General features: G+C 35.1%; 1 protein-coding gene across 2 annotated transcripts in view; it reads right to left on the bottom strand.

Moving 5' to 3' along the window:
• Nucleotides 1–16,971, bottom strand: part of EXOC3 (exocyst complex component 3) — a 36,292-nt gene that overhangs the window by 5,915 nt on the left and 13,406 nt on the right. For both annotated transcript variants that reach the window (XM_043975390.1, XM_043975391.1), the window contains exons 4-9: nt 15,563–16,244; nt 8,035–8,152; nt 6,632–6,757; nt 4,811–4,911; nt 2,458–2,568; nt 2,203–2,353 (exon numbers count right to left, since the gene is read on the bottom strand). In XM_043975390.1, coding sequence (XP_043831325.1) covers nt 2,203–2,353; nt 2,458–2,568; nt 4,811–4,911; nt 6,632–6,757; nt 8,035–8,152; nt 15,563–16,244 — 1,289 coding nt within the window. The remainder of the gene's footprint in view (nt 1–2,202; nt 2,354–2,457; nt 2,569–4,810; nt 4,912–6,631; nt 6,758–8,034; nt 8,153–15,562; nt 16,245–16,971) is intronic.

The raw sequence follows: 16,971 nt of genomic DNA, 5'->3' as shown, positions 1-16,971 counted from the left end.
AAAAACAAACATTAATCTCCAGAAAATTTTACATCTTCTCTTTTATTAATTTAACTGTCAACAATGTAACATATCAAGTAAATTCAACTTTTCTTCTGCTTCAAAAAATGAAAACTACTGTACTAACACCTTTAAATCAATAAACTACTGGAAGAATTTATAATACAGCTTGTTTACACATTGGTCTGACAAACTCAAAAATTTCCAAAAGAATTTATGCAATAATAATTTATGTGCCTCAAACAATTTCCATTTTTAAATAGGAAAGAACATTAATATTTAACAGCATCTGACTTTTTTATAGGTCTGAGTAAAAATGTTAACAGTTATTTGCAGAAAACATAAATTTTGTGAAATAATATTATTAGTTTCTGTTGTCTGAGTTTTGTTTTACTGGGGCTTTTTGGGTCTGGACCAGTGATTTCATTGATGTAGGGAATTGCAAGTGTTGAAATCATTCATCTAGATTTGTAATATGTTGATAACTTAAGAGTCTTACAGAGTACCCTTAAACAATCTGCCCTGTTGGCCAGCTGTGTCCTTTTATGCCCCCTTTCACCAGGCACAGGATCTTTCAACTATAAGAGCCTAACAGGGTCACTATATCTAGTGAGGCCTAGCCACGTTTCACTTTTTTTGGGGGGGGAAAGTGGGGAATGAGGGTTAAGTGACTTGCCCAACGTCACACAGCTAGTGTCAAGTGTCTGAGGCTGGATCTGAACTCAGGTCCTCCTGAATCCAGGGCCAGTGCTTTATCCACTGTGCCACCTAGCTGCCCCGCCATGTTTCACTTTACATCCAGCTCATCATCTTGCCATCCTATCGGTGCTGCCACAGACATATCCTTTCCTGCCCCCTTCCAACTTTAGAAGCAAAGTTAAATCAATCATGCCATCTTATATGTACCCCTATAACTTTCCAAACCTCCCTACCATTCCCTTTATGTGTTATTTTCCCTGTTAAAATGTTGGCTCTCTTAAGCAGGGTCCTTCTTCTTTTTATATATTTATCCCCAACACTTAGCACAGTGCCCAGTATGCAGTAAGTGCTTAATATTTTTCTTTCATTCATTCATATGACTTGCCACAGCAGCAATCTGTCATAAAATCCCAAAAGTCATGGTTCTAGTTTAAAAATAAAAAAGTGAAAGAGATTTCAGGGGAAAAAAATAACTCTTTATTCCCAAGTGCTACACATATTTACATATTTGATTTCCTTAGTAGTAAATGCCTGAATTTTGGATGCAGCAGTGATTTATTTCTCTTATAGAATCTAATCTCACTGGTGCCACAACTTCTATGCCCTAGAGCAGGTAGAAAAATTTCTTTAGAAACTTTCCTTAAAGGGCTAAAACCCCTTCCAATAGAACTTCAAATTCTATTTAAACATTAACAGCAAATAAAATAAGTTTTCAAGTGGTTTCATCAAAATAACATACAACAGGCACTTAATTATATGGTATTTCACATTTTTAATTAACTTTTAATGTGTAAATCTTTGTATCCCCCTAAAACTATTAGCACAGTTCTAAGTATCCTGGTACATTAGGTGTTTAATAAATATTTCTTCAATTAAAGGATAAACTTTCAGAAAGCAATGCTAGTTAAAGGTATGATTTTTCTTCAATTTAATAAACATTTACTAAGCACCTACTACATGCAAACAACTATGCTGGGTGTTGGGGATACAATAAGAAAAAAGGATACAGTCTCTGCCTCAAGGAGCTCACCCTTCTGAGGGCTTGGGGTAGGATAGTACATAGATGACCATATATAAATCGCCTCCCTTAGAAGGTTACAACTCAACTATGCTTTGAAGAAAAGCAAGGGATTCTACAAGGCAGCCAAGGTAAAAAGGGAACACATTCCAGACAAGGGAAGGCATTACAAAAGCATGGATTCAGGAGATGGGATATGGTACAATCCCTATTCTTTGCACACAGAATGTGCTCAAGAATATGGTCTCTTTTCTCCCCTTCTTTTTTCTGTGATTCATTAACCAGCCTATCTTTAATATTGCTTATACCTTTATATAATATAGGAATAGAAATACATCACATTTAAGAATCATATGCAAAAAACCCAAGATACACAAAAGTTACCAAATAGATTTAACTGTAATAGAATAGTAGACAAGTACAATGTGCAGCACGACAGCAATCTTTTACATATTAAACCAAAGAATTCTTAGAAAGACACTAACCTCTAGATCCAGGAAGACTTCATCTAGCAGGCTACTACATCCATCCTTTGCAATAGTATCTAAGACCATATCCATGCTAGGCTGGCACATTGAGACTCCTTCATCTGTTTCATTTTTCAAATACTTCCTTTTTAAGCTGACTATTGACTCTCTGTAACAAAAAGATTGTTGGAGTCAACAGAACAGATATCTATCTTATACTTTTTCCTTGTTAATTAACCAGTTGATTTTCACAAATAATAAAGTAAAACTTACTTAAAGGTCTGGCAATTGTTGATGACTGCTATCATATACTGAACATAGCAGTGTGGGTGTTGCCGATTTCTTAGGTGTTCTTCTTTATATAACTGTGCCTCATCTTTATATCTGAGGAAATAAAACCCCACCCCCAAACAAAATAACAAAATTTAGCATGAAAGACTTTTTATGATCATTTTGTACCTACAGAGTGGTTTCTGAGTCACTTTTAGTCAGATGTTGATCCTTTCCAAGTAAATAAATCCTTGATTATCCATATCAATCAAATGCTTAAGTGCCTACAATATGCTAACAAGCATTGGAAAGATGAAGCAATGGAAAGATTACTCTGTTATGGTTGGTTATTTCTCACATAAGTAGAGCCTCTACTAATTATAGGACATGACTAAAATCAATATTTTTTAAAAATAGGAAAGGGCCACAGAAGTCACCTAGGCAAATTTTCCACCTGTTACAAAAATCCCTTCTAAAATATCTCATCTAAATTCTGTACAATTACTTTTAGTGTTAAAGAACTAAGTACTTCCTGAGGCATGATATAAAAATTCTGTTCAAAGCACATGGTCTTCACATAGGCTTTTCGCCTGAGAACATCAAGGTCTTTTGCAAACATTGACCCTTTTGAAAACATCAATGATTTGTTTCATCCATGGATTTCACAGGGTACAAGCCTACATTAAGTGCTTTATCTGCTGCGATCAAAACCTTCAGTGGCTTATCACTGCCTGCTGAGTAAAAACCCTCGATCCTTTCTTTCAAAGCTCTCCACGATATTGTTCCAAATGACCTACCAGCTTTCTCTCACACAACACCCTTCAAATATGTGACATTTTAGACACGTGGAACAGCCTCATGAGGATTCGTTCCCCTTCTCTGTCTACTGAAGTCACTTCTTTCAAAGCCTGATGAGTCACATCTTCTATAAAGCCTTCCCTCCTTTTATCCTAGCTGAAAATAATCATCCCTTTTTCCTATTTTCTTGCAGCAGTTTACTGGGAGGCACCTATTAGTGTAAATAATAAATCCCTTACAGTGGTTACATAATTGCAATTCACACTATTTATTTCCCTTGGTCTGGAGCCAATGACCACACTTTACATAATCATAACTCTGAAGAGTGCAAATTTGAATATGTTCAACCACTTCACTAGATTCTTAGCTGGGACCAAACTATACCTAGCTGAACTACTTTCTTGCACCAATCTCTCATCTTCCCTTGCACGATAGTTATTTGTTTATGTGTCTTTTTTTTTTTTTGCTCTTTTAACATATAAGCTTCTTTGAGAACAGTAGCTGTATCCTAATTTTTAATCTCTACCTCCTTGAGCAGTGCTTTGTACAGGGCAGGCAATTAATAGATGGTGAACTTAAATTATACAGTAAGAGCATTAAAAATACAATCATGTCAATTAATTCAGACAGTTCTGTGAAAATAAATAAGGTCCCTGACGTTGATCTCTTCATATCAAAAAGAGAGAGAGAGAGAGAGCGCACGCAATGAATCAAATTGATCTTTTGCTTTCAAACAAGTGAACCCAACAGCTTAAGTACTTGGCTGGAAGCAAAATCTTGTCTAGAAAATTTTTAATGCCCATTTTGAGGTACAAAAAAATCATATTCCATACTTTTCAATTTAAACAATTACAAATAGCTACTTTGTAAATACAGTGAGAGTGAAGTCTCATGGCAGACTTATTTGAAACATATTTCCTAAGAAAAGCTCTGTTTATTATGTAATAATAAATGAAACATTTAAAAAATATCTAACATTTCCATGGATAAGACTCGACCTATGATTTCACTGATATTGTGAATTACCAGGCATAAATTTACTCTACCAATGCAGGTTGGTACCTTCTCTACAAACTATAGTCTTAGAGCTGTTCTAAGATGTTGAATGATTTGTCCAGGGTCAAACACCCAGTATGTGTAAGAGGCAGGCCTTGAGTCCAGGTCTTTCTGGCTTTGACTAGCTTTCTATCCACCACACATGCTTCCTCTCATTAGCTAGAAATAGTATTTTTCCTTTTCAAAATGCACAGCAATAATGTGGGCAAAATGAAAATAATAACAGACAGTAACCAAACCTTGAGATGAGAGCCACAATTCAAATTTAATAGCATCATGACTTAAGCTGGGTAGCATATACCAAGATGAAAGATCTGTTATCCAAAAAGTTTTACAACTAGTTTCAAAAGCTATAATGCCCAATCTCATCTAAATCTTCTTCACATTTATAAACAATAATAAAGTTAAACTACCAACTCTGAAATCTTTTTTAAAATAAGAGACCAACCAAAGTAAAGTACACATGCTTTTGATATATACACATTAAGTAAAAAATACTTACCTACTCAAGAAAGAATTCATTTGCTGAAGACATAAGAGTAGTACTTTGGTTTTCAAATCTTCACTAATCTGGGCAGCAACTTGAAGATTCTGTTCAAACATCTAAAATCACAATTTAAGATGAATTTTGACATTTATCAATTCACTAAAATGTTTATAACTCAAACTCTTTCACAATGCAGAAATATGAATTTCTTTAGAAATCTGGTTTTATCCTTGTAGAGAAGTCTGTATATGCTAAATATGATAAGCCAAAGGATACTTGTGACCTCTAATACTATCTTCTGGTCAGTAACATTATTCATTTTCCTCAGGAATTAAGAGCAGTTATTTTGTAGATGGTTAACCCACTTCTAGAACATGGTATACAAAGTCCTCACTGGTCAATGTGTTTCAGAGGGTCACATTAACTAAAAACAACCAATAGTGGGGACAATAAGAAGCCTACTCCAGCAGGCCCTACAAAGTTCTGTTGAATAAGATCCCTGGGGCCTAGTCTTAAAAGAACTTATTCTAAGACAGTAAGACACTTACTCTTCACACCGTGGCAAAGTTTTATTAATTCACAAAAACGTGTACTAGCAAAAGTCTGTACAGTTTAAGAAACTGACTCCTCCTCCCTACATCCTGCTGGTCCCATTCCTGGGCCCTTCCTTCTTCCTAGCTCCCATTCACAGGGGCTCTGTGTTGCCAGTGAGGCTACAGAAAGCAAATGATCCTTTGCAAAGACTTTACAAATGTCATCCACAGTATAGTTTGCTTTGGAAAACAATATCCTGGGTGAGGGGAGGGGAGGAAATTAAGGGAAAATAGTTGAATTCCTACTTAGGGCAAGAAGTGATGCCCAGAAGATAAGAGCTAGTAAGTTTTGGCCAGGGCATATAAGATAGCCCCTTGTCCACAGGCAAGATGAATTAACAAAATGGTGAATAATAAACAGACAACCAACTAGAGCTGACAATACTGACCTTTTAAAGAAATTAAATCTATAATTTAAAGATAACAAATACAGAAAGTGTTGTTAATGTCCAATAATAATCAGTCATCCTGGATTAAACTTATCATGTCAAATGATTAACTTTTGCTTAGTTGATGTGCTTAAATTACTTTACAAAACTTGACATTTTTAAGAATAGTAAAAACAATCATTTTAGACATCACATATTCAGAATTCATTGTACATTTAGATAGGATACTAGATACCTGGCACTTGCTACATTCACTATATGGCAAGAGCAGCAGCAGTCCCTCAGGTCCTTATTTGAAAAGTTAGGCTCTACAGAAATCCACGTAGTTCAGGATAAATGTCTGTCTTCATTATTATCGCTTGTGTTATAGGTCTTCATGCACAAGAAAAGTTTGATTGCTTCAATTCAATTCAACAAGCATTTATCAAATGCCTATTATGGGAAAGGGCCTGGACCAAGAATCCAGATGGGAGGTTACAAGGGCCTGAAGTAGAATGGTTGCTATGGGTGAGGAGAGAAAGCAAAATATACAAAAGATGTTGTAGGTGGACAACTAGAATTGCATTTGTAAGTTGAACAAGATAGAGAGAAATCAAGGATGATTTCATGGTTGTGAAAGAGAGCAAGATTAGGAATATTGATATTATATGGCTTCATGCAAGGTATAACTTTGTTGCAACTACTTTCACATCTGTAAAATGAAGGAATTAGACGATATGATTTCCAAGGTAACTTCCTGTTCTTTGTTCCCTGAATGATAATAAAGTGAGTTTTAAAGGTTTTGGTTTTCTATACAGATTCAGCATGCTAATGAATCAGGAATTAGAAACAAAAATACCAGCAATGGGTCCTACCTGGAAAACAATGGCAGGGAGTGTAGTCTGATAGAAACCATCTTGGTCTGCTTCAGGTTCAGTTTCTTTAATCCAGTCTTTCTTGTCTGTCTCTAGTGCTTTTCGTAGCCAGGCAATAATATTTGACTAAAGGAAAGATAATATTAATGTAACAATGGGAAAAAATATGAAAAAAGATCCACTTTTGACTATAAGGCAAAATGACTAAACCCACGTTTATTCTCCAGCTATGGAAAGCTGTGGTCAATGGTATGAGAGAAATTGATATCTCATTGATCTAGCCCAAAGAGGAAATTCAAGATTGAAATCTCTTGAACTCCACAGTAGGTTTGGTCAGTAGTAGTTAGTTTCTTGTAACATTCTCTTTGGCTTTTCAAAATATGAAGCTAAGGAAAGCATTATGATCAAAACATAAAGCCTAACAGGTGCATAGGAAAAATAATTTGTAAGCTGAATATAAGAATCAAGATGCGGTCTAGCGAAGCAAGAGAGAAGTCAGCAGAAAGAATGTGTAACTAAGAGAAAGAATGAGAAGAAAGCTTTCTTAACATAGCTTATTTAAATGATGTTAAAAGGCAGAAATTCAAAACAAACTCTGAATTCATCATAACTGGTGACAAATATGGGTTAGTCCAAAACTGTCCCTTTTTCTTAGGGCAGATCTTCACTTTCTTCACCTAGAACTGTAATTGTTCAATGCTGTCCTTTACCTTCCCTTTAACATGATCAATCTTCTGCAGCCCCTTATTTCTTACCACCCTTGAATTCCACAATAGCATAGTTAGAGATGTCCCATTTCTTCACATGAATACTTGTAAAGCTTGTTGAGGGAAGTATTTTTGCTGCTTAAGCAGAGCCTTTCATAACAGAAGGATTACTTTAAAATTCTGCCTAACTGTTCATTTAACAATGAAAAGAGGAATTGATCTCTGCTCCTGTAGTCTCTTCCCCTTTCATATCACCTCTTTCTCACAGTCTGAGTTAGGGCAATCTCTAGAACAGGAGTCCAATGACTCTACCTGGAATTCTTAGCCAATTCTGCCTGTCACATGACACATTCCCTTTTCTAGGTTCAGCTTCAGTGAAGGGGCTATGTCATTCACTACTGGCAACCATAAATTTCAAGGCCTAATAGGGAAATGTACTTTGCTCATAGCTCAGCATCCTATTTCAGATGTCAGTAAGAAGCACTAACAAATAGAAGCAAAGGTTGGACATAAATATCCTTAAAACCTTCTAAAGTAAATGTTAAAGTAGGCTTCCTTTTTCCCCTTTGCCAATTATTATGTCAAATTATTTACTATATACAGATGAAAGCTAGTGATAGCCATATATTTAGCAGCACAATACTACTTTAGAACAGCTCTTATTTGTATGCAACTGCACATGCCAGTTTTACTCACTGTAAGCGTTGACATATATGTGTCGAGCAGGTCAGAAACCACATTTTGTGAAATTAAGGGCTGCAGGGTATTTATATCCACTTCTGGGGCCAGTTCCAAATTTCCCATCATCTCTGCACTATATTGTACCAAAACAAGATTGACCAATTACAAATGAAGAAAGACAAGTAGAAAGAAAATTCTTAAGTTACTGAAAATGTGTTTTTTTTTCCCTGCATGATGCTATATTACCATTCATTTTGGTCTGAAATTTAGTCAATCCTAAAAGAAATTTGGAATGTAAATGAATTTTAAAGCCCATCACAGCCTGTTCCTATGAAGTAGTTATTATTAGTATTCCCATTTTACAGATGAGAAAGAAGCTAAATAACTTTCCCAAGAAGTGATGAAACTGAAAGTTTAAAAAAAATTCCATTTGCCTAACCATATCGGTAATACAAATCGGATCAAAACAGTCATTTAATAAAAAATTCCAGACTTATTCTCCCTCAAGCACTCTTTGTTCCAGCCAAACTGGTGAACTAGTTATTTCTAGGACTAAATAACCCACTTATCTCCACACCTGCTTTGTTTGAGCTATAGATCCATAGGATCCTCAGCTTTCTTCCAGGCTCAGTTCAGATATCACCTCCTAGGGGAAGCCCTTCCTGATGCACCTAGTTCAGGGGTTCTTTCTTTCTTTCCTTTTTTTTTTTTTTTTGGTGGGGCAATGAGGGTTAAATGCCTTGCCCAGGGTCACACAGCTAGTGTCAAGTGTCTGAGGCTGGATTTGAACTCAGGCCCTCCTGAATCCAAGGCCAGTGCTTTACCCACTGTGCCATGTAGAGGCCCCCCAGAGGTTCTTAACCTAGAGTCTGTGACCACTTTTTTTTAAAGTATTTTGATAACTTTAACACAATATAATTTAAAAACATCATTCTGATAAGAGAACAGACTGTAGGCTTCAACAAACTGCAAAACCTAGATTTGAAATCATTCCCCAGTAAAATCCAAAGTTCTTAAAGAACTGTCTTTCATTTTTTTCTTCCTGTATGTATCCCTCAGTACCCAGTCCACAACAGGCACTAAATACTTAATGAATTACTCCATTCCAGCCCTATGACCCTTCAAAGGTCCATGACAACATCAGAACATGCTTTGTAAAAACAAAAGGATTAACAAAATTATTACTCATAATGAAGGACCTAAGTCATACAAAAGGCTGAATTGTTTCTTCTTTAAGAAGACCAAAGCCCACCCAAAAACATATACATTCTATAAATATTTTATAAATTTAACCATACTAGATTAATAATTCTTTTTTTTTTTTTTTGCAGGGCAATTGGGGTTAAGTGACTTGCCCAGGGAACCACAGCTAGTAGGTGTTAAGTGTCTGAGGCTGGATTTGAACTCAGGTCCTCCTGACTCCAGGGCCGGTGCTTTATCCACTGCGCCATCTACCTGCCCCCTAGATTAATAATTCTATCAGATAATTTTAACAGAAATTCTACTACTCATAATAAATCCAAACTCAAGGCTAAAAGTTTTTCATTTAGCTCCAGAAGTATTAACAAACCTTTCATAAAATCTGTTCCATTTTCTTTATTTTTTAATCTGGACCTGTGATTTAATTGGCTTAGAGAAGCCTTGATGTGGATCTCCTTACAGCAATGTAGATCAGAAATTTAGGCTTAGGGACACTGAGTCAATAAGTCAGTCAATAAACATTTATTAAGCAGCTACTAGATACCAAGCACTGTACTAAGAGCAGAGGATACAAAGATAGGCAAAAAATAGTTGCTGCTCTCAAGGAATTCACTGAAAATCAACAAAACTAGTAAATATAAGAAGGATTTGAAGCCAATTCTCCTTGACTAAACTCCAGTTTAGTCACTATTCAACACTCCCCTTCTTCCCTTAAGGACCATAAAATTTGTCTGGAAATATTCCCATTACTGAATTGTCCCTTGAATAAGTTATTATTTGATTTTACAGATAAAAAGAGGTAATGACTTCCCCAGGTTAGTGATAAGATTGCAAAACAAAAAGAATTCAATGTGCCTAAAAATATTGGCAAATCAGATCAAAACTTAATCATCTGATAGAAAAGAAAAATGAAGTTAAGAAAATAGAAGCAATTAGATGGTGCAATGGGTAAGAGATGGACCCACAGTCAGGGAGACTTGAATTCAAATTCTGATCCAGCGATACACTAGTTCTATGACCCTCTACCAGCCTTAGCTCCCTCATCTGTAAAAATGGAGATAATAGCACTACCTCACAAGGGTGTTGTAAGGATCAAATGAGGTAACATATATACAAGTGTTTGTAAACCTAATATGCTAAATAATTGCTGGTTATTTTTATCATCATCATAATTGTGAATGGACCTGAAAAACGATTTCATAATTTATAAAAGCTAAATACTGGAAGTTATAGAATTTTAAAATATGTGTTCCTTTCAGAGTACAAAGAGTTATCAGAAAAATTTTGCATGCTGCTCACTGCAGTTCAAATTTCTCTTCTGAGAATAAAATGAATTAACTATGTTCATGCAAAAAAAAATACTTAGGATGCTAGCAGAAGTAAGGGGAAAGGGGGCTCTCTGAAGTAGTGCTCCTTCTCAGATTTCAATTTTTTCATTTAATTTTAATCTGAAATCATAAGAGTGGCCTTTGAATTATTATTTAAAGAACCATGAGAAAGGCAGCATAGAGTAATGGATAGAGAGCCAGCCCAGGAGCCAGGAAGACCTAGATTCAGGTGTCCTGGCTCTGGACATACTTGCTGGGCGAGTCACTTAACTGCTTGGTGTTCTAGGGGGCTTTTTATGTCTAGAAATAGCAAAGATGGTACCAACTTACAATGTCAGAGTTTCCTTAACTGGGAGTTCTCTATACTAATAAACTAAAAGGTCTAGTCCTTCTCTCTATCCTTACCCCAATAATGGAAAGCAAAATAAAAACTTACTATTCTGGAAATTCGGCTATTTCATAAATTTCCATTATGGGTAGAAGGTTACAAAGCAGGTAACAACCATAAAAGCCAAGCTACCAGGAAGAAAAAACTGGGAATTGTCCAGTTATTTTATAAGAAAACACTGCTACCAACCTTGATTATTTATAGGGGGGAAAAGCATATTGCTAACACTGCTCAGACCAGAACAAAGTGTTTAAACATTTAAAGGTTAGATACTGACCATGACCTCTTGGATAAATATAATTCCTACATATATTGGTTAACAAAGTAGTTTTCTTAAGCTCAAAAACAATTCTGGTGGTTGTCAAGAATTTTTAAAATTCATTAGTGAAGTTTTAAAACACTGTTTAAAAAAAAAATTGAAATATGGAAGGGACCTTCCAAGACATCTTAGTCCAACTCCTTCATCTTAAACTGAGCCTTGGAGGTGTTGAGTGATTTACACAAGGCACACAGATAGTGCTGGATGTAGGATTTAGACCTGGGTCCTCTCAGTCCAGAGCCAGTATTCTTTCCATAGTACCATACTGCCTGGAGGCCTGTTCAATCAGAGCAGGGTAAAAAAGAAAGGATATCTAATATCACCCTTATTATCTGATACAGTTCTAAAATGCTAGCTATAGCAATAAGACCAGAAAAAGAGACTGAATGAATAAACACAAAGAAGAAACAAAATTACTGATTTCTACAGATGATACAATGATCTATGTAGAGAACCCAGGAGTCAAAAAAAGATTTTAAGTTACTTCAGCAAAGTAGCAGGATATAAAATAAACTCACACAAATCCTTAGTCTTTCTGTGTATTACCAACAAAACCAAAAAAGAAGATATAGATTGAGAAATTCCATTCAAAATTAACTACAGAATGTATAAAGTATTTGGCAATCTAGCTACCGAAACACATATAGGAATTGAATGAGTACAACTAAAAGCATTCTCTAAAGAAATAAGAAAAGAACTAAATAATTGGAGACATTACTGTTGAGAATGCCACTATCATACCAGTCACCTAGGGTAACAATTTCTAGGCTTGATGCCTTTCCCTGGCAGTACTTCATGCCTGGAATGCTCTCAGCTCAAACCCGCCACTGCTGGAAAGACTTTTCTGCTCTTCCATACTGCTAGGACATTTATTCCCTCTGAGATTACCTTCCACATACTCTGAATTTTGCATGTAGTTTGCATTTTGTCTCAGTCATTTGATTTCTTTGAAGGCAGAGATGATGTTTTTGCCTTTCTTTGTACACTCACCACTGTCTGGCATACAGTAAGAGTTTAATAAATGCTTGTTGATCAACTGTCCTGCACATAGGACATTTCATTATATTATTGCTATGCCATATAATAAAAATGATAATACTAACTAAATTAATTTACTAAGTTGGCATGTAAAACTATTCAGAGATTATGTTGTAGAGCTAGAAAAAACCCACAAAATTCATCTGAAGGAACAAAAGGACAGGAATCTCAAGGAAGATAATGAAAAGGGGTCAAGAAGAGGTGTCTAGCAGTACTAGATATTAAACTATACGGTACTGGTTAAAAAACAGGAAAGCTGACCAATGAAAAAAATCAGATAATCAACATACTAAAATGAACATAAGGGCTCATTATTTGCTAAAAGCTACAAGGGAAGCTAAAAGAAATCTGGAAGAAAATGGGTTTTGCCCAACATCTCACATTACAGACAAAAACAAATCCCAAATGGATAATGACATAATAAAGAGCAAGGCAAGATCCTCAGTTGTTATATAGTCTAAGTATACAAACAGGCAATTCTCAAGGGAAGAAAGCCAGGCTATCTATAGCCATAGGAAAAAAATGTTCCAAATCACTATTAGAGAAGCGCAAACCAAAACATTGTAGATTCCATCTCACACCCTTCAGACTGTCAAAGGAGGAAAATGATAAATGTTTGAGGGGCTATGGGAAAACATATATTGATACACCATTGGTGAAATTGTGAATGGGGTACAACCATTCTCAAAAGTAATCTGGAATTACACATAAAAAGTTACTAAAAAAAAAGTTACTAAACAGTGCAAACCCTTTGATGCAGTTATAACACTATTAGGCCTAGCCAAAAGAGATCAAAGAAATAGGAAAAGATATTGTGTGTACAAAAAATATTTGCAGCAGCTCTTTGTTGTTGTTGTGGGAAATAAAAAAGGAAATTAAAGGGATACCTATCAAATAAGGAACAGTTGAATAAATAGTGATATATGAATATAATGGAATACTATTATTGTGCTGTAAGAAATGAGGAACCATGATTTCAAAGAGAAGTGAATAGACTTATATAAAATGAAGACTGAACCAAAAGAACCAAAAGCAGGACTGAAAAGAAGAGTTTATACTATAATATCAACATTATAAAAACAAAACGAGTTTTAAAGACTTTTATAAAAAGATGAAGAACAAAATGAGAACCAGGAGGATAATTTATACAATAACAAAAACAGTATAAAGGGAAAAAACTGTGAAAGCTACAAAAGCTATGATCATTGCAATGACCATCCATGATTCCAGAGGACTGATGATGAAACATGCCATCCAGCTACCGATAGAGAAATGACAGATTGAGAGTATAGAATGAGACATATAAGTCTGTATACAAAAAAAGGAAAACTATGCATATTTGTTACAAGAAATTTGTTTTGTTTTTCTCTTTTTTTCAATGGGATGGGGATAGGACTAAGAGAAAATAGACTTCTAATCATTTAAAAAACATTTTTTTCAAAAGAAAGATTAAGGAAGCTACAGATATGAAATGCTGCATATACTTTTAGATAAGGTCATTGCATGGTTAGTTTGTACTGGTGGTCATTTTGACTGCGTTCAATTCTTTGTAACCCCATTTGGGGTTATCTTAACAAAGATAATGGTTGTCATGTCCTTCTTCAGCTCATTTTACAGATGAAGAAACTGAGGAAAACAGGGTTAAGTGACTTGGCCAGCATCACACAGCTAGTGTGTCTAAGGCTACATTTGAACTTGGGAAGATGAGTCTTTCTGATTCTGAGCCCAGTACTCTATCCACTGCACCATCTAGCTGCCCCTAAATGGTTAGTTTTACTTTGTTTCAAAAGAGCTCTCACGGGGTTGAAGCCAACTAAAAATATTTAAAATGTAAAAACAATACATGTCAATAAAACTTCAAAAAAATCTTTGCAGCAAGTTTCTCTGATAAAGGTCAGATATCTAAGCTACATCAGGAACTAAACCAACTATATCAAACTAAGAGCCACTAACCAATAAAGAAATGGTCAAAGGATAGGAACAAGCAATTATCAAATAACAGCAAGCTATTAAGGAACATGAAAAAAGTTCTCCAAACAGCAACTAAGAAAAATGCTAATTAAAGAAAAATGCTAATTAAAACAACCCTTTATTTCCATCTCACATATATGAGATTGGCAAAGACAACAAAAAAGGAAAATGGCACTTGTCAGAGGTAATGTGAGTCATAGTAATGTACAGTTAGCTGGTGAAGCTATGAACTAGCCAGTCATTCTGTAAAGCAATTTTGAACTATGCCAAAAAAGTCAAAATACTTTGCATACCTTTTGACTCAGCAATACCACAAGATGGTAGTAATATTTTTGTATGCAAATGGGCAAAATTATTAATAGTGCACTCTCCTGTTGTAGCAAAGAACTGGAAATGAAGGGGGTGCCTATCATTTAGAGAATGGCTGAAGAAGTTAGGGTAAATGAAGATAATGGAATATTTGGGGACCATAAAAAAATTATAAAAGGGATAGATTCAGAAGGCAGCTAGGTGGCGGAGTGAATAAAGCACTGGCCCTGGATTCAGAAACTTGACACTTACTAGCTGTGTGACCCTGGGCCAGTCACTTAACCCTCATTGCCCCACAAAAAAAAAAAAAAAGAAAGAAAGAAAAGAAAAGAAAAAGGGATAGATTCAGGAAAAAAAAATTGGGACTAACTGTATGAACTGATGCAATGAACTAAGAACCTGGGGAACAATTTATACAATGGCGACATTGTAAAGAAAAAGAACTTTGAATAACTTAAGAATACTAATCAATGCAATGATCAAATGTGACTGAGGACCAGTGATGAAGCAAGCTTCTCACCTCTAGACAGAGAAGTGATATTCCAGAGGTCCTGAATGAAGCACACATTTTCAAAGATGACTAATGTGTAAATTTGTTTTGTTTGGCTATACATATTTTTTGAAGAGAGGGTTTAAAAAATGAGTGAGGAGGTAGAACTGTAGGGGGAGAAGAGTCTAGGGACTATGATGTTAAAAAGAAAACTTTGCAATTGATGTGCCAAATTTACAATATACTTTTAAAAATGTCATACTTAATAGAGATTTATGATTTTACATATGGCCTTTTTCTATTATATGTGAAAATGTTCACTTTTGTTGAAGTGTGTCAAGTTCAAAATAATAGAATATTTTAAAAAATATCTCAATAGATTTAAGTCACGTATTTTCTCTCTGTATTCCTTCAGCATCTCATACAGTTCACTGCACACAGTATGGACTTACTTGTTTAATTAATGCTAAATAAATAAATAAATATAAAATTCACTTTACCTTGTGTAAGTATTTAAAACCCAGGTTAAGAGGCTAACAATTTCATTTGCTTCTAGGTCTTCTGATGCAAGCTCCTGCATACGTGTGGATAAAGCCTGATGGTACATGGTTAAGAGTTTTTTGAAAATATCATAATGGGGAGGAAAACACTGAACCATTAGGTTTTTTGCAACTAATAGATCATCAAGAACATATTTTCGTATAATTTCCAAGTGGCGAACAAGCCACATTTTGTCAGATTCTCTGGTATCTGCTTGGGTACCCTCAATTCTAGTAGTCACAGTTCTGTCCAAAATGTTAAACATTTTTTCTTTCCACTTTTTGGGTCTCCCACTAGGAATGAATCCAGTTTGTTTTTTCCGGTCAAGCATACGCCTATCGATTTTTTCTTCTCTTTCAATTATCCTTACAACTGAAACAAGCAAAGTAGGATCCCGGCGAACAGTAACTAAGGACCTTTGCAACACCATCCACAGCTGCTTGCCTAACTCCTCAGAAAGTTTCTCCATGTCCCCAAAATAAAGTTTGATGAGAGTCATGTCATGAGTATTCTTGCTATCCATTCGGTATTGCTCATACATCAAGCCATCCCGAGAACATTCTAGGTCCATCAGCCTTCGATGGGCTTGTAAAAATTCTCCTTGTTCAATTAAGTCTTGAGTTTCTCTAACAATCTCTGGTACTAAAGAAGGAAAAAAATGTTAAAACAATGCACAATATGAGGAAAGGAAAAAAAAGCAATTTAAACAAAAAACTAATATCTACATCACTGATGAGTTAGATAAAAATGAAAGTATTTATGGAAAATTAAGCCAAAAAAGCACCCTCTAAAAAACTCAATCCCAATGCGGGTTAGTTTGCTTACAAAAAGGAGAAAATATTTTCTAATTTCATATCTGGATAAGTTGTTGCCAGCAATGTATTTTTTTTTTTACATATAAGGTATTTTATTTTTTCCATTACATGTAAAGATAGTTCTCAACTTTTGTTTATACAAGCTTTACAATTTCAGATTTTTCTCCCTCCCTCCCCCCTCCCCTAGACAGCAGGTAATCTGATATAGATTATATCTATATATCTATATATCATATCCATATACATATAGATAGATATATATATACACACACATATATATATATATATATACACACATAATAACATTAATCCTATGTCTGCATTAATCCTGTTACAAGAGAAAAAATCAGAGCAGTGATGCAAAACCTCAAAATAGAAAAAAACAACAACAGCACCCAAAACAAAAGAAATAGTATGGTTCAATCAGCATCTATACTCCACAGGTCTTTTTTTTTTTTCCTTGGATTTGGAGATCCTCTTCTATCATGAGTTCCCTGGAACTCTTCTGTACCATTGCATTGGTGAGAAGAATATAGTCCATCACAGTAAGTCAA

The sequence above is a fragment of the Dromiciops gliroides genome, chromosome 1 (assembly GCF_019393635.1).
Source record: "Dromiciops gliroides isolate mDroGli1 chromosome 1, mDroGli1.pri, whole genome shotgun sequence".
Classification (NCBI taxonomy): domain Eukaryota; kingdom Metazoa; phylum Chordata; class Mammalia; order Microbiotheria; family Microbiotheriidae; genus Dromiciops; species Dromiciops gliroides.
The sequence above is the reverse complement of the archived record's forward strand: the minus strand, read 5'-3'. Positions and strand labels throughout refer to the sequence as shown.